The sequence below is a fragment of the Hemitrygon akajei genome, chromosome 1 (assembly GCF_048418815.1).
Source record: "Hemitrygon akajei chromosome 1, sHemAka1.3, whole genome shotgun sequence".
Classification (NCBI taxonomy): Eukaryota; Metazoa; Chordata; class Chondrichthyes; order Myliobatiformes; family Dasyatidae; genus Hemitrygon; species Hemitrygon akajei.
In genome coordinates, this window is record NC_133124.1 from 217042757 (window position 1) to 217067537 (window position 24781).

Sequence of the window (24781 nt, forward strand, 5' to 3'; positions counted from 1 at the left end):
CCAAGAAGGCATTTTGTCAGTGCACAAATCAAACAGGTCATCAATGACAGGAAATTCGAAGAACGTCTAGTGGGACTGGAGAAAAATCACATGGAAGGCATTCAAGGATGCTGTTGAAAATTTTCTTGGCAACTACAGAGCACCGAACTACGTGCAGCTGGATGACAACATGCTTCAAGCATACAAAACCAGAGTTATTTCTGCATTCCCATTTTAGACGTCTTCCCTGCAAATCCTGGCGCGTCAGCAACGAGCATGTTGAAGGGTTTCACCAGGAAATGGTATCAGGGCAACGGGAATCCATCAATCTGGCTGATTATTGTTGGACACTTAAGCAATAAGCCTCAGACACACAGTACAAATGAAAATCATCAGCAAAACACCTTTAGCTTTGTTGAACTAATGCAAAGCATCAGCACCATTAAGCAATTAAACGCATTATTTTCAATAAAAGTTACTTTCTGTTTCTCCAGATTCCTACATGCTTTCAAGAAGTCTGAAACTATATTTGTGCTCAGCTACAAGCAGTCTATCATAAAGAAAGCAAAATTCTGAGGAAGCAAACACAAGACATAATCTGCAGATGCCGAAAATATTTCTTTCATGGTCATCTACCCTCTCCTATCAGATTCCCCCTTCTCTCACCCTCCTATCACCCACCATCTTGTACTTCTTCCTCCAACACCCGCCTTCTTGCTCTAACTTCCCAGTCCTGATGAAGAGTCCCGGCCCGAAACGCTGACTGTACTCTTTTCCATAGATGCTGCCTGGCCTGCTGGGATCCTCCAGAACGTTGTCTGTTTCCGAGGAAGCAACACTTGCGAAGAGGTTTGCTGTCCAGTGTTGTTGGTGCCAGACGGGGAGGATTGAGCGTCTCAGAGACTGCTGTTCTGGGATTTCCACACGTGTAACTCCCTGGTTCACAGTTTTACTGCTATGCTGCAGCAATTGCATTTCAGCAGTTCGGTAAGAGCAGTCCGTTCTGCTTTCAGCCCGTTTGGGTTATCGTTGAAGATAAGGGACGCTGAGGAACGTGTGTCATCCAATAAGGATTATGCAACCGGGAGAGGTTCTAGAGAATGCTAGGGCAGGGAGGTTTTGTGAGGGACGCTAAGGTTGGTTTTGGTCTTTATTTGGTGGAAGATGAAGTGAAAAGATGCTGGAGGGAACCTGTCACAGGATTCAATCCCGTGGGAAACGTGAATCAATGGACCAAGGATTGGTGAACGTGGCTTTTGGCAGAGCTGAGCTCCACCCTGTGCACATTTGACTGTTTAATTATAATGGGCCCTTTTTGCTTTTCTTTCTTTTCTTTACTAACTCTTTGGTTAACGTTCATAAATATACTTCTTTATAATTGTCTGTAGTGAGCAATCTGTAATTTCATGCCAACGGGCTATTGCAGGGGAATAAATCATTCAGCATTCACACAGTCCGGGGTCTGGGTGGGTGAGACATTCCAACTCCACGGACTTGGCGGGTCCGGGATCAGATATGCCCTAGACCTACAAAGCTGGAGAAAGGTGGGTTCTCACCGCGGAATCCAGTGGCCGTTAGTAAGGGGCGAAACAGCCGTGTTTCCAGAGACGCCTAGTAAAAGGAGGTTTCACATGCAAAAGTCTTCAGAGTTTACAGAGGATGGTATGAAAAACAGAAACGGACTCCAGCGAGCGGGAGTTGTGTATCTAATGAAGTGGTTGTCTCTGTATGATCACCTCCCATTCTCTCACACTCCAGTGAGCGGGAGTTGTGTATCTAATGAAGTGGTCGTCTCTGTATGATCACCTCCCATTCTCTCACACTCCAGTGAGCAGGAGTTGTGTATCTAATGAAGTGGTCGTCTCTGTATGATCCCATTCTCTCACACTCCAGTGAGCGGGAGTTGTGTATCTAATGAAGTGGTCGTCTCTGTATGATCACCTCCCATTCTCTCACACTCCAGTGAGCGGGAGTTGTGTATCTAATGAAGTGGTCGTCTCTGTATGATCCCATTCTCTCACATTCCAGCGAGCGGGAGTTGTGTATCTAATGAAGTGGTCGTCTCTGTATGATCCCATTCTCTCACACTCCAGTGAGCGGGAGTTGTGTATCTAATGAAGTGGTCGTCTCTGTATGATCCCATTCTCTCACACTCCAGTGAGCGGGAGTTATGTATCTAATGAAGTGGTCGTCTCTGTATGATCACCTCCCATTCTCTCACACTCCAGTGAGCGGGAGTTGTGTATCTAATGAAGTGGTTGTCTCTGTATGATCACCTCCCATTCTCTCACACTCCAGTGAGCGGGAGTTGTGTATCTAATGAAGTGGTCGTCTCTGTATGATCCCATTCTCTCACACTCCAGTGAGCGGGAGTTGTGTATCTAATGAAGTGGTTGTCTCTGTATGATCCCATTCTCTCACACTCCAGTGAGCGGGAGTTATGTATCTAATGAAGTGGTTGTCTCTGTATGATCCCATTCTCTCACACTCCAGTGCAGGAAGCTCACTGCTCAGAGCTACTCGGTAGCTCAGCGCAGTCCCGCCAGCGAGTTGATCTTCTGAAAGAACGTCAATGCTTACCGTAACCAAGTTGATGAGAGAGACGGCATTGAAGTCGATATTCCACAGGGTCATCGCTCCCACCGTGTCCACGATGATCATGATTATAGTGATGAGGTTCAGGAAGCCCGACCGGATGTCCATTCCCAACAGGATGCAGCACACCACGAAAGTCGGGATCAGGCAGATACCGACATTGAAAATCCCTTCATTGACTACTGTCAGATACTGTTCGTAGTACACGTAGGTAATTCTGTGATCCGGGGAGAATGAGGAAACTCAGTAAATGGGCCCAGTGATCTCAGGCAGGCACGTGAACACACCCACGCTCACAAACATAGACCCCCTCGTGCACAGTCCTGCCCATCCTCGTGCACAGTCCCGCCCATCCTCGTGCACAGTCCCGCCCACTCGTGCAGCTCTGCCCACCCTTGCGCTCAGTCCCGCCCACTCGTGCAGTCCCGCCCACCCTCGCGCACAGTCCAGCCCACCCTCCCGACAGGGTACATAATGATGATGATGACCGTACTGCCACATAAAATAACACATTTCATGACATATGTCAGTGATAATAAACCTGATTTTGATTCCAAGAATCTGAGTTTAATATATGCAGAAGGGTAACCTGCTATTGAAATTCTAACAATAAGCTCATCTTCATTTGCTCCCAGGAATGCTGTCCTCACATTTGCCAAGATCCCTCTCATTGGTGAAGGCTGAAGCAAAGTATTCATTAAGGACTTCCCCCACCTCCTCTGACTCCAGGCACGTTTCCTCTTTCAACCCTCCCTCCAGGTTATCCTCCTGTTCTTCATCTACGTGAAGGTACAACGGCCTCGATCCCCCAGCCTCGGGGTGAGAGAGCATTAGGTTATTAGAAAGAGACCAAACACCCAATTAATCAATCAGCTGTCATCTTCAAAACTAAACATGAACGTACGAGTAAGGGAAGACTTCAAAGCTTGGGTCTGTCCCCGGAACCTTCCGCATGGTTTCTGTGATACTGTCAGCGATGACTCGAGCTGCCTTCAGCGCTGCGGTGTACTCCAGGGAGTTTTTCAGAGGCACGTGATATGCCATGAATCTGGAGGCTGGTTAACAACATAGGAGTGAGATTAACACGCCGAGGAGCAATTAACAAGGCCAAAGAGACTCTGGTTTACCCTGCAGGGAGTGTTAAGGGAAGGAGATTGGAAAAAGAGGAGATACAAGGTATTGCAGATGAGGGAGTCTGGAGCAACAGGTAACCCGTGGGCCGAGAACGAAACTGTCGATGTTTCAGGTCCAGAGCCTGCATCAGGACAGGCCGTGTAGACAGCAGGTAGCTGGGGTAGATAGTTAAGGTGGCCAAGACAGAGCCTGGAGTGAGCAGATTGTACTGCAAAGGGGGGAGGGGATTGTCGTAGTGGGCATGCTATGTCATGATGGGCATGTAACGTTGGCGTTCGAAAGTGGGGCAACACTAGCGGGCAGCCACCAGCACATCCTTAGTTTGCGTTGGTTGTTAATGCAAACGATGCATTTCACTGTATGTTTCCATGTACACACGACAAATAAACTTTTATCTTGATTGAACTGGGTAAGCCTTTATAAACACAAGAGATTCTGCAGATGTTGGAAATCCAGAGCAACACCATGGCACAGTAGTGTAGTGGTCAGAACAACACTTTACAGCGCCAGCGACCCGGGTTCAATCCCCGCCACTGCCTCTCCGTGATCGCACAGGTCTCCTCCAGGTGTTCCAGTTTCCACCCACCGTCCAAAGACGTGCCCATTGGTCACTGTAAATCGTCCCGTGATTAGGCGAGGGTTAAATTGGGGAATTGCTGGGCGTCTCGAAGGGCAGGAAGGGCCTATTCCGTGCTGTATCTCAATAAATAATAAACAAACAACTCCGGAGGAACTCAGCAGGTCAGGCAGCATCTATGGAGAGGAATAAAGAGCCGGATCTTCGGTCCATATGGGAACTTGGAAGAACAGAGGCAAGTCTAATAAAGCCCTGCTGAACAATAAACAATGCTAGTGGAACTCAGGAGAAAAGGCATCGCGGAAACCCGGCCTGGGGAAGGAGCACAGAGAGAGGGTCACACAGAACCACCAGGGGGGGGGAGAGCGAGGAAAACTGCTTCCCAGTTGGACTCCCACAAAAAGACTTTGTGGTGGGTGGCGGAATGGAGGCACAAGAGACGGCGCTTGCGTCAACGACCAACACAGTGCAAAGATGCGCTGGGGGCAGCCCGCAAGTACCGCCATGCTTCCGGAGCCAACTCAGCATGCCCACAACTTACCATCCCATACTTCCTGGAATATGGAGGGGAACCAGAGCACCCGGAGGAAACCCGCGTGGTCACGGAGAGAAGGTACAAACTCCATTCAGGCGGCAGCAGGAATTGAACCCAGATCGCAATTGCTGGTGTCATAATAACGTTACGTTACCACGCCATGCTAAGGTGAGCTCGCCAGGATTGGAGCCGGGAGAACGATTGATCCGGTGGGAGACAGACTTTTTCAGGGTGGGTGTTTGCCTGCACTGTAAGTGTGAAACTATGAATATTTATTATGGTCTGCCCCATTCAAGAGGCAGGTGGGTTGATTTTCGGATACTTAGCAATCGCGGGATTACGAGCTGGAACGGGAACATCAAGTGAGATGGGATTTTAGTTTCCTTCTTATCCACATGAGAAACCCTGTGCCTCTCATGCTTGTGTCTAAGAGTTCTTCCGTGAGGCTTGCCACCTTGTCACGGTGAAGAGGCTTGTGAGTTCTTGAGGTCTCAAGAATCCCGGTGAGGAGTGATTCTGTCTGGTGTTTAGCTCCTGGTGGGGTCACCCGTGGCAGTAAGGTCAAGGGAGAGGATCCAGGCACAGAGAGATCCAAACGCGGCTACGATGGTGGCGCTGGCGGAAGGTGACGACACGGCACAATGGCGGTGAAGATGGAGGAAGGCTGAAGGAATGAAGGGTCCCTCACTCGTCTTGTACTCCATGTCACTAAACCCTGACCCTGATCTATCAAGGACCGTGTAGCTGCTGCCCGCGCATCAGCCTCCCCACGTTAAGCAACGTCAAGCACAGGCAGTCGCCATGACAGTAATCTATCTATACAGTTAAGAGTCGCAATATTCCTGAGGCATCCCTTATGTTGAAAAGAACAGCTGAAGTTTCTTGAAATCTAAAATAAACCTGATTGTGTGGGTCAAAGCTGAGTGTGACGGTGGGTCTGTTGAGTGTGACGGTGGGTCTGAGTTGAGTGTGACGGTGGGTCTGTTGAGTGTGACGGTGGGTCTGAGTTGAGTGTGACGGTGGGTCTGAGTTGAGTGTGACGGTGGGTCTGAGCTGAGTGTGACGGTGGGTCTGAGCTGAGTGTGACGGTGGGTCTGAGCTGAGTGTGACGGTGGGTCTGTTGAGTGTGACGGTGGGTCTGAGTTGAGTGTGATGGTGGGTCTGAGCTGAGTGTGACGGTGGGTCTGAGTTGAGTGTGACGGTGGGTCTGAGCTGAGTGTGACGGTGGGTCTGAGTTGAGTGTGACGGTGGGTCTGAGTTGAGTGTGACGGTGGGTCTGGGTTGAGTGTGACGGTGGGTCTGTTGAGTGTGACGGTGGGTCTGAGTTGAGTGTGACGGTGGGTCTGTTGAGTGTGACGGTGGGTCTGAGTTGAGTGTGACGGTGGGTCTGAGTTGAGTGTGATGGTGGGTCTGAGCTGAGTGTGACGGTGGGTCTGAGCTGAGTGTGACGGTGGGTCTGAGTTGAGTGTGACGGTGGGTCTGGGTTGAGTGTGACGGTGGGTCTGTTGAGTGTGACGGTGGGTCTGGGTTGAGTGTGACGGTGGGTCTGAGCTGAGTGTGACGGTGGGTCTGTTGAGTGTGACGGTGGGTCTGAGTTGAGTGTGACGGTGGGTCTGAGTTGAGTGTGATGGTGGGTCTGAGTTGAGTGTGACGGTGGGTCTGGGCTGAGTGTGACGGTGGGTCTGTTGAGTGTGACGGTGGGTCTGAGTTGAGTGTGACGGTGGGTCTGTTGAGTGTGACGGTGGGTCTGAGCTGAGTGTGACGGTGGGTCTGAGTTGAGTGTGACGGTGGGTCTGAGTTGAGTGTGATGGTGGGTCTGAGTTGAGTGTGACGGTGGGTCTGTTGAGTGTGACGGTGGGTCTGAGTTGAGTGTGACGGTGGGTCTGTTGAGTGTGACGGTGGGTCTGAGTTGAGTGTGACGGTGGGTCTGAGTTGAGTGTGACGGTGGGTCTGAGCTGAGTGTGATGGTGGGTCTGAGTTGAGTGTGATGGTGGGTCTGAGCTGAGTGTGACGGTGGGTCTGGGTTGAGTGTGACGGTGGGTCTGTTGAGTGTGACGGTGGGTCTGAGTTGAGTGTGACGGTGGGTCTGGGTTGAGTGTGATGGTGGGTCTGAGCTGAGTGTGACGGTGGGTCTGGGTTGAGTGTGACGGTGGGTCTGTTGAGTGTGACGGTGGGTCTGAGTTGAGTGTGACGGTGGGTCTGGGTTGAGTGTGATGGTGGGTCTGAGCTGAGTGTGACGGTGGGTCTGGGTTGAGTGTGACGGTGGGTCTGTTGAGTGTGACGGTGGGTCTGAGTTGAGTGTGACGGTGGGTCTGGGTTGAGTGTGATGGTGGGTCTGAGCTGAGTGTGACGGTGGGTCTGTTGAGTGTGACGGTGGGTCTGGGTTGAGTGTGACGGTGGGTCTGGGTTGAGTGTGACGGTGGGTCTGTTGAGTGTGACGGTGGGTCTGTTGAGTGTGACGGTGGGTCTGAGCTGAGTGTGACGGTGGGTCTGTTGAGTGTGACGGTGGGTCTGGGTTGAGTGTGACGGTGGGTCTGAGTTGAGTGTGACGGTGGGTCTGAGTTGAGTGTGACGGTGGGTCTGAGTTGAGTGTGACGGTGGGTCTGTTGAGTGTGACGGTGGGTCTGAGTTGAGTGTGACGGTGGGTCTGAGTTGAGTGTGACGGTGGGTCTGGGCTGAGTGTGACGGTGGGTCTGTTGAGTGTGACGGTGGGTCTGAGTTGAGTGTGACGGTGGGTCTGTTGAGTGTGACGGTGGGTCTGAGCTGAGTGTGACGGTGGGTCTGAGTTGAGTGTGACGGTGGGTCTGAGTTGAGTGTGATGGTGGGTCTGAGTTGAGTGTGACGGTGGGTCTGTTGAGTGTGACGGTGGGTCTGAGTTGAGTGTGACGGTGGGTCTGTTGAGTGTGACGGTGGGTCTGAGTTGAGTGTGACGGTGGGTCTGAGTTGAGTGTGATGGTGGGTCTGAGCTGAGTGTGACGGTGGGTCTGGGTTGAGTGTGACGGTGGGTCTGTTGAGTGTGACGGTGGGTCTGAGTTGAGTGTGACGGTGGGTCTGGGTTGAGTGTGATGGTGGGTCTGAGCTGAGTGTGACGGTGGGTCTGGGTTGAGTGTGACGGTGGGTCTGTTGAGTGTGACGGTGGGTCTGAGTTGAGTGTGACGGTGGGTCTGGGTTGAGTGTGATGGTGGGTCTGAGCTGAGTGTGACGGTGGGTCTGTTGAGTGTGACGGTGGGTCTGGGTTGAGTGTGACGGTGGGTCTGTTGAGTGTGACGGTGGGTCTGTTGAGTGTGACGGTGGGTCTGAGCTGAGTGTGACGGTGGGTCTGTTGAGTGTGACGGTGGGTCTGGGTTGAGTGTGATGGTGGGTCTGAGTTGAGTGTGACGGTGGGTCTGAGTTGAGTGTGATGGTGGGTCTGAGCTGAGTGTGACGGTGGGTCTGGGTTGAGTGTGACGGTGGGTCTGTTGAGTGTGACGGTGGGTCTGAGTTGAGTGTGACGGTGGGTCTGTTGAGTGTGACGGTGGGTCTGAGTTGAGTGTGACGGTGGGTCTGAGTTGAGTGTGATGGTGGGTCTGAGCTGAGTGTGACGGTGGGTCTGGGTTGAGTGTGACGGTGGGTCTGTTGAGTGTGACGGTGGGTCTGAGTTGAGTGTGACGGTGGGTCTGGGTTGAGTGTGATGGTGGGTCTGAGCTGAGTGTGACGGTGGGTCTGGGTTGAGTGTGACGGTGGGTCTGTTGAGTGTGACGGTGGGTCTGAGTTGAGTGTGACGGTGGGTCTGGGTTGAGTGTGATGGTGGGTCTGAGCTGAGTGTGACGGTGGGTCTGTTGAGTGTGACGGTGGGTCTGGGTTGAGTGTGACGGTGGGTCTGTTGAGTGTGACGGTGGGTCTGTTGAGTGTGACGGTGGGTCTGAGCTGAGTGTGACGGTGGGTCTGTTGAGTGTGACGGTGGGTCTGGGTTGAGTGTGATGGTGGGTCTGAGTTGAGTGTGACGGTGGGTCTGAGTTGAGTGTGACGGTGGGTCTGAGCTGAGTGTGACGGTGGGTCTGGGTTGAGTGTGACGGTGGGTCTGTTGAGTGTGACGGTGGGTCTGTTGAGTGTGACGGTGGGTCTGAGCTGAGTGTGACGGTGGGTCTGAGTTGAGTGTGACGGTGGGTCTGTTGAGTGTGACGGTGGGTCTGTTGAGTGTGACGGTGGGTCTGAGCTGAGTGTGACGGTGGGTCTGAGTTGAGTGTGACGGTGGGTCTGGGTTGAGTGTGATGGTGGGTCTGTTGAGTGTGACGGTGGGTCTGGGTTGAGTGTGACGGTGGGTCTGTTGAGTGTGACGGTGGGTCTGAGTTGAGTGTGACGGTGGGTCTGAGCTGAGTGTGACGGTGGGTCTGTTGAGTGTGACGGTGGGTCTGGGTTGAGTGTGACGGTGGGTCTGTTGAGTGTGACGGTGGGTCTGAGTTGAGTGTGACGGTGGGTCTGAGCTGAGTGTGACGGTGGGTCTGTTGAGTGTGACGGTGGGTCTGAGTTGAGTGTGACGGTGGGTCTGAGTTGAGTGTGACGGTGGGTCTGAGCTGAGTGTGACGGTGGGTCTGAGCTGAGTGTGACGGTGGGTCTGAGTTGAGTGTGACGGTGGGTCTGTTGAGTGTGACGGTGGGTCTGAGCTGAGTGTGACGGTGGGTCTGTTGAGTGTGACGGTGGGTCTGAGTTGAGTGTGACGGTGGGTCTGAGTTGAGTGTGACGGTGGGTCTGAGTTGAGTGTGACGGTGGGTCTGTTGAGTGTGACGGTGGGTCTGTTGAGTGTGACGGTGAGTCTGAGTTGAGTGTGACGGTGGGTCTGAGCTGAGTGTGACGGTGGGTCTGTTGAGTGTGACGGTGGGTCTGAGCTGAGTGTGACGGTGGGTCTGTTGAGTGTGACGGTGGGTCTGGGTTGAGTGTGATGGTGGGTCTGAGTTGAGTGTGACGGTGGGTCTGAGCTGAGTGTGACGGTGGGTCTGTTGAGTGTGACGGTGGGTCTGAGTTGAGTGTGATGGTGGGTCTGAGTTGAGTGTGACGGTGGGTCTGTTGAGTGTGACGGTGGGTCTGAGTTGAGTGTGACGGTGGGTCTGAGCTGAGTGTGACGGTGGGTCTGTTGAGTGTGACGGTGGGTCTGGGTTGAGTGTGATGGTGGGTCTGAGTTGAGTGTGACGGTGGGTCTGAGTTGAGTGTGACGGTGGGTCTGTTGAGTGTGACGGTGGGTCTGAGTTGAGTGTGATGGTGGGTCTGTTGAGTGTGACGGTGGGTCTGAGTTGAGTGTGACGGTGGGTCTGAGTTGAGTGTGATGGTGGGTCTGTTGAGTGTGTGCGCCTGAGTTGAGTGAGGTGGTGGGTCGACACCATTCAGTCAGAGTTGGGGTGATGATACGCATTCTTTCCAGGGCTGAGGTATCTGCTGTATTCAAAATGACTCCTCATGAAGGGCCGAAACATCGACTGTTTATTCTTCTCCGTTGATGCGACTTGACCTGCTGAATTATGTGTTTCAATTTTATTTATTATTTAGTGGGGAACAAACAGGTCCTTCCGGCCCTTTGAGTCACTCCACCCAGCAATCCCCCAGTTCAATCCTAGCCTAACCGCGGGGTTAACTAGGATTAACCTACAACCGTCTGTGGGAGGAAACCGGAGCAGGTGGGGGAAACCTGTGCACACATGGGAAGGAAGATACAACCTTGCTTACAGAGGATGCTGGAACTGAGCTCCGACATCCAACAGTGGGCGCTTTGCTGGCATCGTGCTAACGCTGAGCAACCGTGGCGCCCACAGTTTGTGTGTGTGCGCGTGCGTGCGCTTCTCTGCATTTCCAGCATCTGCAGAATCTCTTTGATTATTATCCTACTGCACTCTGCGTGTGTGATTTACCAGATGCAGGGGCACAAAAGCATTCCCCCATGAAAGCACCCTCCACACTTACCCAAAATTTCCCCTCCTTCGCCTCTCCTCACAGCATTCCCATAGGCTCCCAAACCTCTGCAAAATAAAACGTAACAAATAGAAGACAGAACTCAGAACTGTACAGCACAGGAACAGGACCTTCAGCCCACAATGTTGTACTGCACCCAAATAAATTAGTAATTAAATGGTCAATCTCTTCTGCCTACACAAAAGTTCAAAGTATTTTTATTATCAAAGTACATATAAATTATACAACCTCTGCAAATGAGACGTTTTCCCCAAAGTATAACTGTCAACACTTCAACAAAAAACCCTGTAAGATTGAATTCCCAGGTTCAATTCCTGATGCTGGAGCTTGTTCATTCTCCCTGTGACTGCAAGGGTTTCCTCTGGGAGCTCTAGTTTCCTCCCACGTTCCAAATCGTATGAGTTAGTAACAATTAGTATGTTGTGGGCGTGCTATATTGACATCAGAAGTAAAGTTCTGGGCCTGTACTCACTGCAGTTTAGAAGAATGAAACCTATTGAATATTGCAAGGCCACACTACAGAGGTTGTAGAGAGGATGATTCCTATGGTGGGGGGCGGGGGAAGTCTAGGAACAGAAGACACAAGGATGTCCCCTTAGGACAGAGATGAGGAGGAATTTCTTTAGCCAGAGGGTGGTGACTCTGTGGAATTCACTGCCACGGCCAGCCGGGGGGCCAGGTCATTGGGTATATTTAAAGTGGAGTTCGATAGGTTCTTGATTAGTAAGGGTGTCAAAGATTACAGGGACAGGGCAGGAGAATGGGGTTGAGAGGGAGAACGATGGTTTAATGGTGGGGCATATTTGATAGGCCGAATGGCCTAATTCCGTTCCTAACCATTACAGTCTTGTGGCAACACCTTTGGGCTGGCTCCGGCACACCTGTCAACATGAACCAGTCCGGCCATTCTCCTCTGACCTCTCTCTCACCGGAGTTTTGTTTCGTTTTTTTGCACCATCCTCTGTTAAATCTAGGCACCGTTGGGGATGAAAACCCCAGGAGATCAGCAGCTTCTGGCACCAACAAACATTGCATAGTCAAAGTCACTCGTATCACATTTCTGCCCCATTCTGAGGTTTGGTCTGAAGAGCAACCGAACCTCTTACGCATTGAGATACTGCCTGCCATGTGATTGGCTGATTAGATATCTGCATTAATGAGCAGGCGTACCTAATGAAGAGGTCACCGCGAATGATTGCAACATTTCAGAGCGTTGAAATAGGCACTCGGTATACCGCCTAGCGAAATTCATAACAGCGCCAGCGATCGGTACTGTGACAGTGCGCATGGCGAGTGAAAACTTGTCTTGCACACTCTTCACTCAGATCATAAAGTCATAGAAAAGTACAGCACAGAATTAGGTCCTTGGGCCCACCTAGTCCGGGCTGAACCATTTAATCTGCCTGCTCCAGGACTGTAGCCCTCCATGCCCCTACCATTCAAGTATCTGTCCAGACGCTGGAACTCCAGAGCAACGCACACAAAATGCTGGAGGGACTCAGCAGGTCAGGCAGCATCTATGGAAATTAATAAACAGTTGATGTTTCGGGCTGAATTCCTTCTTCAGGACTTAGCGCAAGTAAGTTGAGGGAAGGTGAAGTCATTATGTAGCTCTAGGTACCGAATGGCGTCTTATTACGGGAAAATCCTGGGGTAAAAGTTATTTCTGAGTCTTGAGGGGATCTTCAAGGATAGAAAGAGGAGCACTTTCTTTGTGCAAGGGGAGAGATTTTCCCTTAGACTTGGTCACGGCCAGTACCCGTGCTAAGAGTTGGAGAAGTTAGGGACAAGTGTGCCGAGAAAGTGAGAGTGTGAGAGAAAGAGCGAGAGAAGGCTGCATGGAAGGTTTTGGATTTGTGGTTCCCACCAGCGTTCCGCAGATCAGCCCGTTCCGGAGTAAGGGTCTCAGCCCGAAATGTCAACTGTTTACTCTTTTCCATTGCTGCTGCCAGGCCTGCTGAGTTCCAGCATTTTGTATAAGCTGCTTGGATTTCCAGCATCCGCGGATCTGCTCGTGTTGAGGATAAATATTAGTTTGTTTTCTGTACTGCTGTCCCACTTGGTGGCGCAACAATATCAGCGCCGGACTCCGGAGCAAAGGTTCCCGAGTTCAAATCCAAGTCGGGTTCAGCGTCGAGCTAGCAACTCGACCTCATAAAAACAAGAATAGCTTGTGACGGAAACACTGTCATGACGGCGCCCCGATAACTCCACTGCCGAGTTAAGGGCCATTCTTCTTCATCTTCTGTACTGCTACTTCATTAACACCATTTCTGCTTCTATAACAAAGTAGCGTTCATGTGTTTAACCACGTGTGTAGTGCCTCCCTTTGTTTCTGAATACATATGCAAATCAGTCAGGGAAGAACGCAGAATTAATTTTTAAAGTAATTTTCCTCACACGATTGTGCTGGCTGCCTTGAAAATGTGGACAGAGTTAATAGAAAAGAGACTGAATCCCATAATGCTCGGAGACATTAGATTAGACACTGGCTCAATGGGAGAAGTCAGAGAGTGGTAATGGAGGATTGCTTCTCTGAGTGGAGGCCTGTGACTAGTGGTGTACCACAGGGATCAGTGCTGGGTCCATTGTTATTTGTCATCTATATCAGTGATCTGGATGATAATGTGGTAAATTGGATCAGCAAATTTGCTGATGATACAAAGATTGGAGGTGTAATGGACAGTGAGGAAGGTTTTCAAAGCTTGCAGAGGGATCTGGACCAGCTGGAAAAATGGGCTGAAAAATGGCAGATGGAGTTTAATACAGACAAGTGTGAGGTATTGCACTTTGGAAGGAAAAACCAAGGTAGACCACACAAGGTAAATGGTAGGGCACTGAGGAGTGCAGTAGAACAGAGGGATCTGGGAATACAGATACAAAATCCCCTAAAAGTGGCGTCACAGGTAGATGGGGTAGTAAAGAGAGCTTTTGGTACATTGGCCTTTATAAATCAAAGTTTTGAGTATAAGAGTTGGAATGTTATGGTGAGGCTGTATAAGGCATTGGTGAGACCGAATTTGGAGTATTGTGTGCAGTTTTGGTCACCGAATTACAGGAAGGATATTAATAAGGTTGAAAGAGTGTAGAGAAGGTTTACAAAGATGTTGTTGGGACTTGAGAAACTGAGTTACAGAGAAAGGTTGAATAGGTTAGGACTTTATTCCCTGGAGCGTAGAAGAATGAGGGGAGATTTGATAGAGTTATATAAAATTATGATGGGTATAGATAGAGTGAATGCAAGCAGGCTTTTTCCACTGAGGCCAGGGGAGAAAAAAACCAGAGGACATGGGTTAAGGGTGAAGGGGGAAAAGTTTAAAGGGAACATTAGGGGGGGCTTTTTCACACAGAGAGTGGTGGGAGTGTGGAATGAGCTGCCAGATGAAGTGGTAAATGCGGGCTCACTTTTAACACTTAAGAATAACTTGGACAGGTACATGGATTTTTTTATTACGTAGTTCAGTCTAGTTTTTGTACTGTGTCATGTAAACCATGGTCCTGAAAATCGTTGTCTCATTTTTACTATGCACTGTACCAGCAGTTATGTTCAAAATGACAATAAAAGTTGACTTGACTTGACTTGGATGAGAGGGGTATGGAGGGATATGGTCCAGGTGCAGGTCAGTGAGACGAGGCAGAAAAATGGTTCGGTACAGCCAAGAAGGGCCAAAAGGCCTGTTTCTGTGCTGTAATGTTCTATGAGCTGTGTGCACAACACTCTGAGACCAGTAGCACCATGGTTAGCAGAGACTTTGCGGGCCGAAGGGCCTGACCCAGAGCTATACTGTCCTGTGTAGATTTTCAGGAGACTGCAAGCACAGCCAAGCCCATATTCTGTGGTGTCCTCACTGCTGAGGGTTACTTACCCCTTGGAGCACTCCAGCGTGGGGGTGTCATTCAGAAAGTTGGGTAGGAACTCGTTAAACTTCTCAGTGGATGGTCTGACGATGCCGCTGAGGTTTGGTGGGAGGCATTTCTTCATACAAAGCGGTTTAGCTGAAGACCAGAAAGCGGAAGCAAGAGTCACTTGGCAGCCCACGTCACAGGGGAAAGCTGTACATGGTTTTGTATGTACAGTTGGCCCTCCTTATCCACGGATTCAACCAACCGCATACAAGTACAGCACAATAATCCCACACCACCCAATTAATCCACGTCACCAATTAACCCACTGACTTGTATGCCTTTGGAAAGTGGGAGGAAACCAGTGCACCCGGAGGAAACCCACACGGTCGTGAGAGGAACTCCTTACAGACGGCGGCAGAACTGAACCGGGATCATAGAACATTACAGCACAGTACAGGCCCTTCAGTCCTTGATGCTGTGCTGACCTAACGTGTCTCTTCCACCACCCCAGGCAGCATGTTCCACGTACCCACCACTCTCCAAGTAAAAAACTTAACTCTGACAACCTCACCCCCCCACACTGTACTCCAACCACGTTAAAATAATGCCCCCTCATATTTGCATTTCCGCCCCGGGTAGGCCTGGAACATGGATTGCTCCACATATGAAACTCAGACGGCCACGGGGAGAACGTGCAAACTCCACACGAGCAGTATTAGTGGTCAGGCTCGAACCAGGGTCTCTGGCGGGGTGAGGTAGCGACACTTTCAGCTGGGTGGCTTTTAACATGGTGGGTTCCCGTGTAACTAGCTTCTCATTTCAGTGATTACAATGCCATTCATTCTTCAGGTGGCAAATTAAAATGACTCCCTCACACTCCCACACTCCAGCCTTACAGCAGACGCTATGGGCAAGAAAGCAAGGCGAGCGCCTCTACTTCCTCAGAGGGCTAAAGAAATTCAATATCTCTCCGTTCACCCTCACAAATGTTTACAAATGCACTATTGAGAGCACCCTACCTCAAAGCATCGCGGCTTGGCACGACAACTGCTCTGCCCTCGATGCAGAGAGCTCCAGATACAGATCAGTCCCTCACGGAAAACCAGCACCCAGATGAAGCAGGTACAGAGGAGATGTCAGGGGTAAGTTTTTTTTTTAAACGCAGAGAGTGGTGAGTGTGTGAAATGGGTTGCTGGCAACGGTGGTGGAGGCTATGGGTAACCCAAGGTAATTTCTAAAGTAGGTTCGGTACATGTTCGGCACAGCATTTCTATGAAAACCACACAGTCACAGGAAGGAATGTACCAACTCCATACCGACTGCACTGAAATTGAACTTCGAACTCTGAACCCTGACCTGTAAGAGTGTCAAGCTAATTGCCAGTATTTATGTATAATAGTGAAGTGAATTTTCCATGAATTGTAACATAGCTGCAGCAAGTGTCATGTTTTTCATAGGCTATTTGTTATCATAAAATATACAAAATGCAGGAGGAACTCAGCAGGTCAGGCAGCATCTATGGAGAGGAGAGGAATAAACAGTCCACATTTGGGCCGAGACCATTCATCAGGACTCACCCTGAAACTTCCAACTGTATATTCACCTCCATAGATGTTGCCTACTACGACTTTGACCTGAGCCCGGCTGTAAGAGGAGGAGGGTTGGGCAACCCCATCCTGTAAAAACCCAGTGTTACAGAGAAGAAGCTCCAAAGTCCTCATCCCTGGGAGAGGAAGGATACAGCAGCAAGATGGGCTACCCCTGGGGACGACGGGAAAGACTGGTCCAAGGCAGAGGACTCTGGCGAGATACTGTTGGTGGCGTATGCCCCAGCAGGGGTGATGGGGGGGGCTTCATAGATACCACCTAACCTGCTGTGTTCCTCCAGCATCTGTAGAATCTCTTGGGTTTACATATATTATGCAATGCCTTGTTATCTCGAGTCTGAGCTAGTTTTTGTACAGAGCGACCGCAATGACTTTGTTCTTTGTCATTTTCTTCGTTCATCCTTTGTTCTTGTAACATTCAATAAATGGCCGAAAGCAACAAGTTTCACCCCTTGTTCTTTACTTCTGAAGAACCCAAATCACCAGATCCAACGCCACGGGTGATTAGCATTGAGCAAAGAGACCCCACACGAGTGTTAAAGAGCGCTTACTGCAGGTAGCTGGGCAGAATTGGCCAGCATTGGGTCCCAGGATGAAGGTTCTACAGCAACGTGACATGGGGTTTAGCCAGTCAATAAAATCGTCCACCCACGAGGAAGCAGGAATGGCTATATAGGACCTGAGGGGGGAGAGAGAGAGAGAGAGAGGGCTAGGGTGAGAAAAATAACACACTCTTCAGACACAAGAGAGTCTGCGACTGACGGAAATCCATAACAACACACAAACTAAATACTGGAGAAACTCAGCGGGTCAGGCAGCCTCTATGGAGAGGAATAACCAGTGATATTTTGGGCCAAGAACCAAGTTGTTCAATTGGGTCTACTTCAGAGAGGCTCAGTTTCTTGGAAGATAGTAACGGCAGCACAGAGCTGTTCAGTCCAAGGTCTCCATGCAACCATAGAATACAGACCAGTACAGGCCTTTCAGCCTACAATGTCGAGCTGACCTCCCTTTAACACACTCCAAGATCAAACTCTCACATAACCTTCCATTTTTTATTAGATCATAAGACCCTGAGGCAATTAGCCAATTGAGTCAGCTATGTCATTCCATCATGGCTGATTTATTATCCCTCTCAACCCCAATCTTCTCCCCGGAACCTCTGACACCCTTACCAATTGAGAACCTATCAACCTTCGCCAATGACTTGCCCTCCACAGCCATCTCTGGCAATGAGTTCCACCGATTCACCACCCTCTTGTTGAAGAAATTCTTCCTCATAAAGGGAGGGAGATGCTCTATTCTAAGGCTGTGCCCCCTGGTCCTAGACACCCCCTCCCATTGGAAACATCTTCTCCACATCCACTCTACTTAGGCCTTTCAATATTTGATAGGTTTCAATGAGATCACCCTTCATTCATCTAAACTCCAGTGACTACAGGCCCAGAACCATCAAATACTACTTTAACCCTATCATTTCTCAGACGATTCTTGTGATTCCCCTCTGGAGCCTCTCCAATTCTTAAATCCAAGGAATTCTTTCATCCGTGTTACTTTCCAAGAGGGGGAGCAGTACAAGTCAGCAGGTGAGAGACTTCCATGGTGCTGACGTATCTGTGTTTATCATTGTCTCATGTACCGAGACGCAGGGGAAGTCTTGACCGACAGATGTTATTCAAATTATACTCTGTCAATTCACTTTTTATTTAACTGTCGTACACAGTAAAAACAATATATTTTCCATTTAATCTGGTGAATTTATAGGGAGTCCATTACGCGCCGTGTTGTATGACGTGGGCAATCATGGTCTTACACCTCCTGTGGTGGAAGTGTACCTTCACCTTGCCACCCTGGAGAACAGTACCAGGTGAAGTTAGAGGGCGTGCAGGTACTAGTGCTGAGGTGAGTTTTGAGGGAAACCGAGCCCCGGTGGGTGGAAGAGAGTGCAGGAGATTATTGGCGATGCATTGGGATTCCCAAACAGTTGGATTGTAAATGATCAGAGTTCCACTATCAATGGAAGTTTTTTTTTAATGTAGTGGACGTTACGCTGGACACACACACACACACACACGTGTGATTGTCAGAGTCATAGAACACTACAGCACTGAAACAGGCCCTTTGGCCCATCTAGTCCATGCCAACCCGATCTTCTTCCTAGTCCCATCGACCTGTGCCTGGACCATACCCTCCATACCCCTCCCATCCATGCAGCAGTCCGAGTTTCTCTTCAATGTCACAACTGAACCCACATCCACCACTTCCACTGGCAGCTCATTCCACACCCTCACCATTCCGAGTGAAAAAGCTCCCCCTCAGATTCCCCTTTCACTCTAAACCTATCACCTCTAATTGTAATGTCCCTGAGGGGAAAAAGCCTGCATGCATTCACCCCATTTGTACCCTCATAACTTTGCAAACCCCTGTAAGCCCTCCCATCAAATTCAGATTATCATTCTCCAGCGCTCCAGGAAATAAAGTCCCAACCTATTCATCCTTTCCCTATAACTCGGGTCCTCACGTACTGGAAACATCTTTGTACATCTCGTTGGGGGCCACCGAAGCACGACACTATTACAGCTCAGGGCGTCGGAGTTTGGAGTTCAATTCTGAGGACATTTCTGTGGAATGCATGGGTTATCTTCAGTTCCTCCGGTTTCCTCCCACAGTCCAAATGTACCTGGTCAGTAGGTTCATCGGTCATTGTAAGTTGTCCCGTGGCTATGCTAGGGTTAAATCGGGTTGCTGGGAGGGGTGCAGCTCGAAGGGCCCGGAAGGACCCATTCTGTACTGTAAAATAAATAAAATCATTTTTTCTACACTCTTTCAAGCTTATCGATACCTTTCCTGTAAGTAGGTGACACACAATACTCCAAATTTGCCCTCATCAACGTCTTGTACAACTGCAGCATGGTTTTGTGTGCGTGAGTGTGAGTGAGTGATCTGTCTACGTTACTTCAAGGACACTCACTCTTTGGGGAACTCCGTGGCGTACTGGATCTTCTGCGCCAAGGAGTTGTTGTCACATCCCACGCTGGCGCAGACTCCGTTCATCCCAGCTATGGTGGTGAAGTTGTAACCGGCAGTTGTGACGAAGTACACAGGGACGCCCACTTCAAAATACTTGTTGAGGCCAGCAAAGTAATCCAACATGTATGAATCCTGAGAGAATAGAAGTTTGTATAGTAGGTCAGGCATGATGATAGCACATAGAACATAATACAGTCCAGGCCCTTCGGCCCACAATGCTGTGCTAACCTCTCAACCTACTCTAAAGCCAATCTAACCCTTCCCTCTTAAATAATCCTCCATTTTCTATCCTCCACATGCCACCCAAATGTCCCTAATGTATCTACCTCTACCACCACCCTTGGCCTAGAGCAACCGTACACCTTGTGAACTTCTCAGGTTCAGGACAGATGGAAGATCACGATCGCCCACTTCATGCGACAGGGCACGTAATGATGACGAGTACGCCCTGTGGGCACCAAGCTCTGCCCCTCCATTCAGAGAGATCAGGTTGATTCCTGCACCCTGTCCACTTCCCCACTCCCTTCCCAAATCACCCGATTCCCTGAAGGTTATCATTGTTGTCTGTGTATTTTTTGTTTCTTTGTATTCACTGTGAATGCCTAAAAGAAAATGAACCTCAACATTTTATGTGGTGACGTATACGTTTGGGTGGCGGGGTGGAGATGCGACTCTACCGAAGGAGGTGCTCCTTCCCTCCGCTAGCCTGCAGGTCACCCTTGGGTAAGATGTAGCACCTGCTCGGACACCCCCACCCCGAATCAGGTGGCGGATGGTCGTATGAGCAGCTGGTACACATCACAAGACCACTGACGCCAGGCAGACTGTCCCTGAAGAGTATTGATAATGGCTGGGGTCACCTGTCTTGTAAAGACTCTGCCCAGAAGAAGGCAATGGCAAACCACTTCTGTAGAAACATTTGCCAAGAATAATCATGGTTGTGGAAAGACCAGGATCGTTTATGTCATATGACATGGGACATAATGATCGAATGACAAGTATGTACTTTGATAATAAATTTACTTTGAACGATGGGCCCAATGGCCTCCTTTTGAACTCCGCTCTTCCCCGTGGTGCTGTTCCGCAATGAGCAGGCCGTGTGCCTCCAGCCTGCCTACGGTGACCATCTCTTTGTCTGTTCTGGTCCCGTGGACCCTCATCGGTCCACAGCCTTCAGATTCGGACTCGGAGCGACTTATCGATGCATACAGTGAAATGTGTTGTCTACATTAACAACCAACGCAACCCAAAGAAGTGCTGGGGGCAGCCCACGAGTATGGCTACACATTCTGACGCCAGTGTAGAATGCGCACAACGCTCGGCAGGACAACAGAGCGCAGCAAGCAGCAAAGCCTCGATTATCCAAATGCTTCCCGAATGTCATTCCCCTCTGCCTCCCATCTCCCACCCCCTTCAGTGCGATCCAGATTTCAACGGGAAGGAGGGCAGCTGCGGGGGACTTCGGGGTTCTCACATTTAACTGTCATTCATTCTTCGGGGCACTTCTCTGTTTTCGTGGATGCTTGCGAAGAACCTTTGAACCATCCTCTGGATGGGAAAAAACATCCCCTTCAGATCCCCTCTAAGCCTCCTCGTTTTAAATACCCTCACATGGGGAAAATAAACTTACTATCTCAGACCTCCAAGAGGACCACAACCTTGTCATAGGGTTTGGAGGCTTGTATGCCTCAATAACCCCGGAGAGCTACGCTGGCTGGAGTCAGGGCTTTATGTCGTGCCTCTTGGTAGGATCACCCATGCCAAACAGGTCAAAGGGTAGAGGACCGACTAAGAGTGGTCCACCAGTCCCCCATGTTCAGGGTTCAGCCCAGGGCTAACAATGCTGACTGGTCAAACCAAATTGTTATGGAAACAGCAGTGAAGAATCCTTCTACATCTGAGTGTGATGGTATTCCTGAGTCTCCACTCAGAACTTGCATCACTGACAGCAGTGAAAACCGAACTACTGACACGATGAAGGAAGTCCTGAACACCACCAGAGATGGAGGACCTTCATTGCTGCCGTAAACACCAGTGGTGAAACAGGCAATAGGGTAGAGTACATGCGAGGACTGGGCCTCAAAGCTACTGATTCGCCTAGAGGGAATCAGGTGTTGGGCCAAGGACCGGGCCTCAAAGCCATGGTGTCACCGAGAGAGAGCTGGGCATCAGGGCAAGAACTGGGCCTCAAAGCCACGGATTCGCCTAGAGTGAGTTGGGCTTTGGGGGAGGACTAGGCCTCAAAGCCACGGATTCGCCTAAAGTGAGTTGAGCTTCAGGTCAAGGACTGGGCCTCAAAGCCACGGTGCCTCCTAATGGGCATCAGGGGCCAGTTGACAGGTGGGCTGGGAGGGTCTACATATGCATTTTCTGTGTTTCATACTTGTACTGATATTCTGTGGGTGTGTTTGTTAACTTGTACGCATCAATCTGCGATGTCACGGGGAGCCTGGAGGGAGGTCTCGGGACTCTTATTACGTGCTTATGATCTTGTGTGTGCTTACTGTGTGTGTCTTTGCACCTTGACCCCATAATAACACCATCTCATTTGGCCGTATTCATGTATGGTTAAATGACAAGTAAACTTGAATTGAACTGAACTACTTCTGAGTGGACGTGCAGAAGATGTTTCCGATAGTGAGGGAGTCTCAGACCAGAAGGCACGCCCTCAGAATAGAAGAACATCCCTGTAGAACAGAGATGAGAAGGAATTTCTTTAACCAGAGGGAGGTGACTATGTGGAATTCTTTGCCACAGATGGCTCAGGAGGCCAAGTCATTGGATGTATTTAAAGCAGAAGATGATAAGTTCTTGATTAGTCAGGGTGTCAAAGGTTACAGGGAGAAGGCAGGAGAATGGTGTTGAGGGGGAAAATAAATTAGTCATGATGGAATGCTGGAGCAGACTAGATGGGCTGAATGGCCTAATTCTGCACCTATGCCTTATGGTCTTACAGTATCAGCATGTCTTAAGGTGAAGGAGAGGAGAGAGAAAAGGGGAATGTTGTGATATAGTGGAGGCTAAGTGATAGAGTGTATTTAAAACAGAGGTTGATAGGTTCTTGATTAGTCAGGGCATCAAAGTTTACAGGGAGAAGGAAGGAGAATAGTTTTCAGAGGAATAATATATTCTGCCTGATGGAATGGTGGAGCAGACTTGATGGGCCAAGTTCTGTTCCTGTCTATCTACCCTAGTAATGTCTCCTAATTATAAACATCCCTATCAAGTCAATCCACAGCCTCCTCCACTCCAGGGAAAAGCACTCTGACTGTCTGGTGTCTCCTTGTGTCTGGGATGCTCCAATCAAGTCAACAACCTGTGGAATCTCCTCTGCACCTTCCTACAGTGTGGTGCCCAGAACTGCACACAATGCTCCAGGCGGGGCCTGACCAACATTTCATAAAGTTGTAACATGGTGTCTCAGATCTTCTGCTTGTGCCAAGATGGATGTAGGCTGGTGCTCTTCGAGCCTTTTCCACCACTATATCTGACCATACACTTCTGGGGATTTATGGACAAATATCGCCAGGTCCCTCTGTTCATCCACACTCTGGGAAGTGAGGGTAGGAGTAAGGAGATGAAAAAACAGCCAGCCAGCTCCACGTGGAGGGGGTGAGATGGCTGAACACTAACCGTTGGCAGAGCCAGCTCCTGGTCGAGGCCCACGCGAACATGTAACATCAAAAATATAGCAGCACACAGCATGAAGAGGAATGTAATCATCTAGAAATAAAGAAAGGTTTGTTACTAAAGTTTGACATGGACACAGAACAACAGGGAGACTTACAATGGACAAGTGAGATCGTGGGATTGTGGGTAGAACATAGTGGCTGGGTACACAGCAGCTTGTAGAGTAATGGGCACAGCTCAGCACATCATAGAAACCAGCCTCCCCTCCATGGACTCTGTCGGTACTTCTCGCAGCCTCAATAAAACAGCCAGAGCAATCAAAGACCCCCGCCCACCCCAAACATTCTCTCTTTTGGAGCACAGCACAGTACAGGCTCTTCGGCCCACAATGTTGTGCCGGCCTTTTAACCTACCCTGTGATCAATCTAAACCTTCCCTCCCACATAGCCCTCCAGTTTTCTACTGTCCATGTGCCTGTCTAAGAGCCCCTTAAATGCCCCTCATGTATCTGCCCCTACCACCACCTCTAGCAGTGTGTTCACACATCCACCACATCCTTCCTATTAAGAGGTGACCAGAACTGAACACAATACACCAAGTGTGGTCTAACCAGAGTTTTAAAGAGCTGCAACATTACCTCATGCTCTTGGACTCAATGCCCAGACTGATGAAGGCCAACACTCTCTACGCTTTCTAACCTCCCTATCAACTTGAGCAACAACTTGGAGGTATCTGTAGACAGGGACCCCAAGATCCCCCTGTTCCTCCACACTGCCAAGAACCCTGCTATTAATCTTGTACTCCATCTTCAAATCCATCCTTCCAATGTGAACCACTTTGCACTTTTCCGGGTTGAACTGCATCTGCCTTTGGGCAGAAGATACTGAAGCCTAAAAGCAGTATCACCAGGTTCAAGGACAGCTTCTATCTACCCCACTGTTTTACCACTACTGAATGGGTCTCTAGTACAATAAGATGGACTCTTGACCTCACAGTCTACCTTGTTATGATCTTGCACCTTACCGTCTACACTGTCTCTGTAGCTGTTCCACTTTATTCTGCATAGTTACTGTTCAACTTAACTGCAAGTAATGGTTTCATCTGTATGAACAGTATGCGAGACTGTTCCTGCAGACGAAAAGGCTTTACACTGTACACCAGTGAATGGTGGTTCTCCATCCTGTCGAAACCTGTGCGGGAGAGTTTTTAAAATGGAAACGCTGTTGCACTGGGGCAGTTCCACTCTGGCTTCTCCCGTGCCTTGTCAAGCCCTTCGCTCTCCACGGATCGTGGCAGTACTGTCTTCCTGGCCGTCAGATCTCATCCGCCCAGGGAGCTGACTAGGACTTGCAGGCTAGGACAGGCATGTCCCTATCTCACTAGGGTGTGAGGACGTCAGCTACCCTCACCTGGTTTAATCCGGATGTCAAAGCATGCAAACAGCCACTTGGAGCCACAGGTGAGAGAGCTGAGTGTCCAGTGGGGACCAAAGGTGAACGAGCTGCCCCGGAACAGACACAACAAGCCCCTTCACCAGAGATGCTAACTCTCCCTAAGATGTTAACTCTCCTCTCAGGTACATCAGTAAATGATCAGTATATCAACTCAAGTCAAGTTTACTGTTATTTAACTATATACATGTATACTGTCAAACAAGACGTTTCTCTGCATCAGGGTGTGAAGCACAGTAGTACATATTACACACATATAACACACAATAACTTAGGAAAGTAAGAATTAAATCTACAAATTAATTAGGCATAGGTAAACAAAGTAAAATACACAAATTAAGTATTGTCGGGAACAGTACAAATTATCCCGTGACACGCCAAATGCAAAGTGGCAGGGATTTCAGAAGCCTAATGGCCTGAGGGAAGAAACTGTTTCCCATCCTGACCGCTCTTGTCT

At 49.6% G+C, this 24781-nt stretch overlaps 1 protein-coding gene across 2 annotated transcripts in view; it reads right to left on the minus strand.

Moving 5' to 3' along the window:
* npc1l1 (NPC1-like 1) overlaps nt 1-24781 on the minus strand; it is a 198435-nt gene that overhangs the window by 10155 nt on the left and 163499 nt on the right. For both annotated transcript variants that reach the window (XM_073061132.1, XM_073061124.1), the window contains exons 10-16: nt 22877-22966; nt 19185-19375; nt 16765-16892; nt 14627-14756; nt 10752-10807; nt 3479-3629; nt 2560-2791 (exon numbers count right to left, since the gene is read on the minus strand). In XM_073061132.1, the coding sequence (XP_072917233.1) occupies nt 2560-2791; nt 3479-3629; nt 10752-10807; nt 14627-14756; nt 16765-16892; nt 19185-19375; nt 22877-22966 (978 nt within the window). The remainder of the gene's footprint in view (nt 1-2559; nt 2792-3478; nt 3630-10751; nt 10808-14626; nt 14757-16764; nt 16893-19184; nt 19376-22876; nt 22967-24781) is intronic.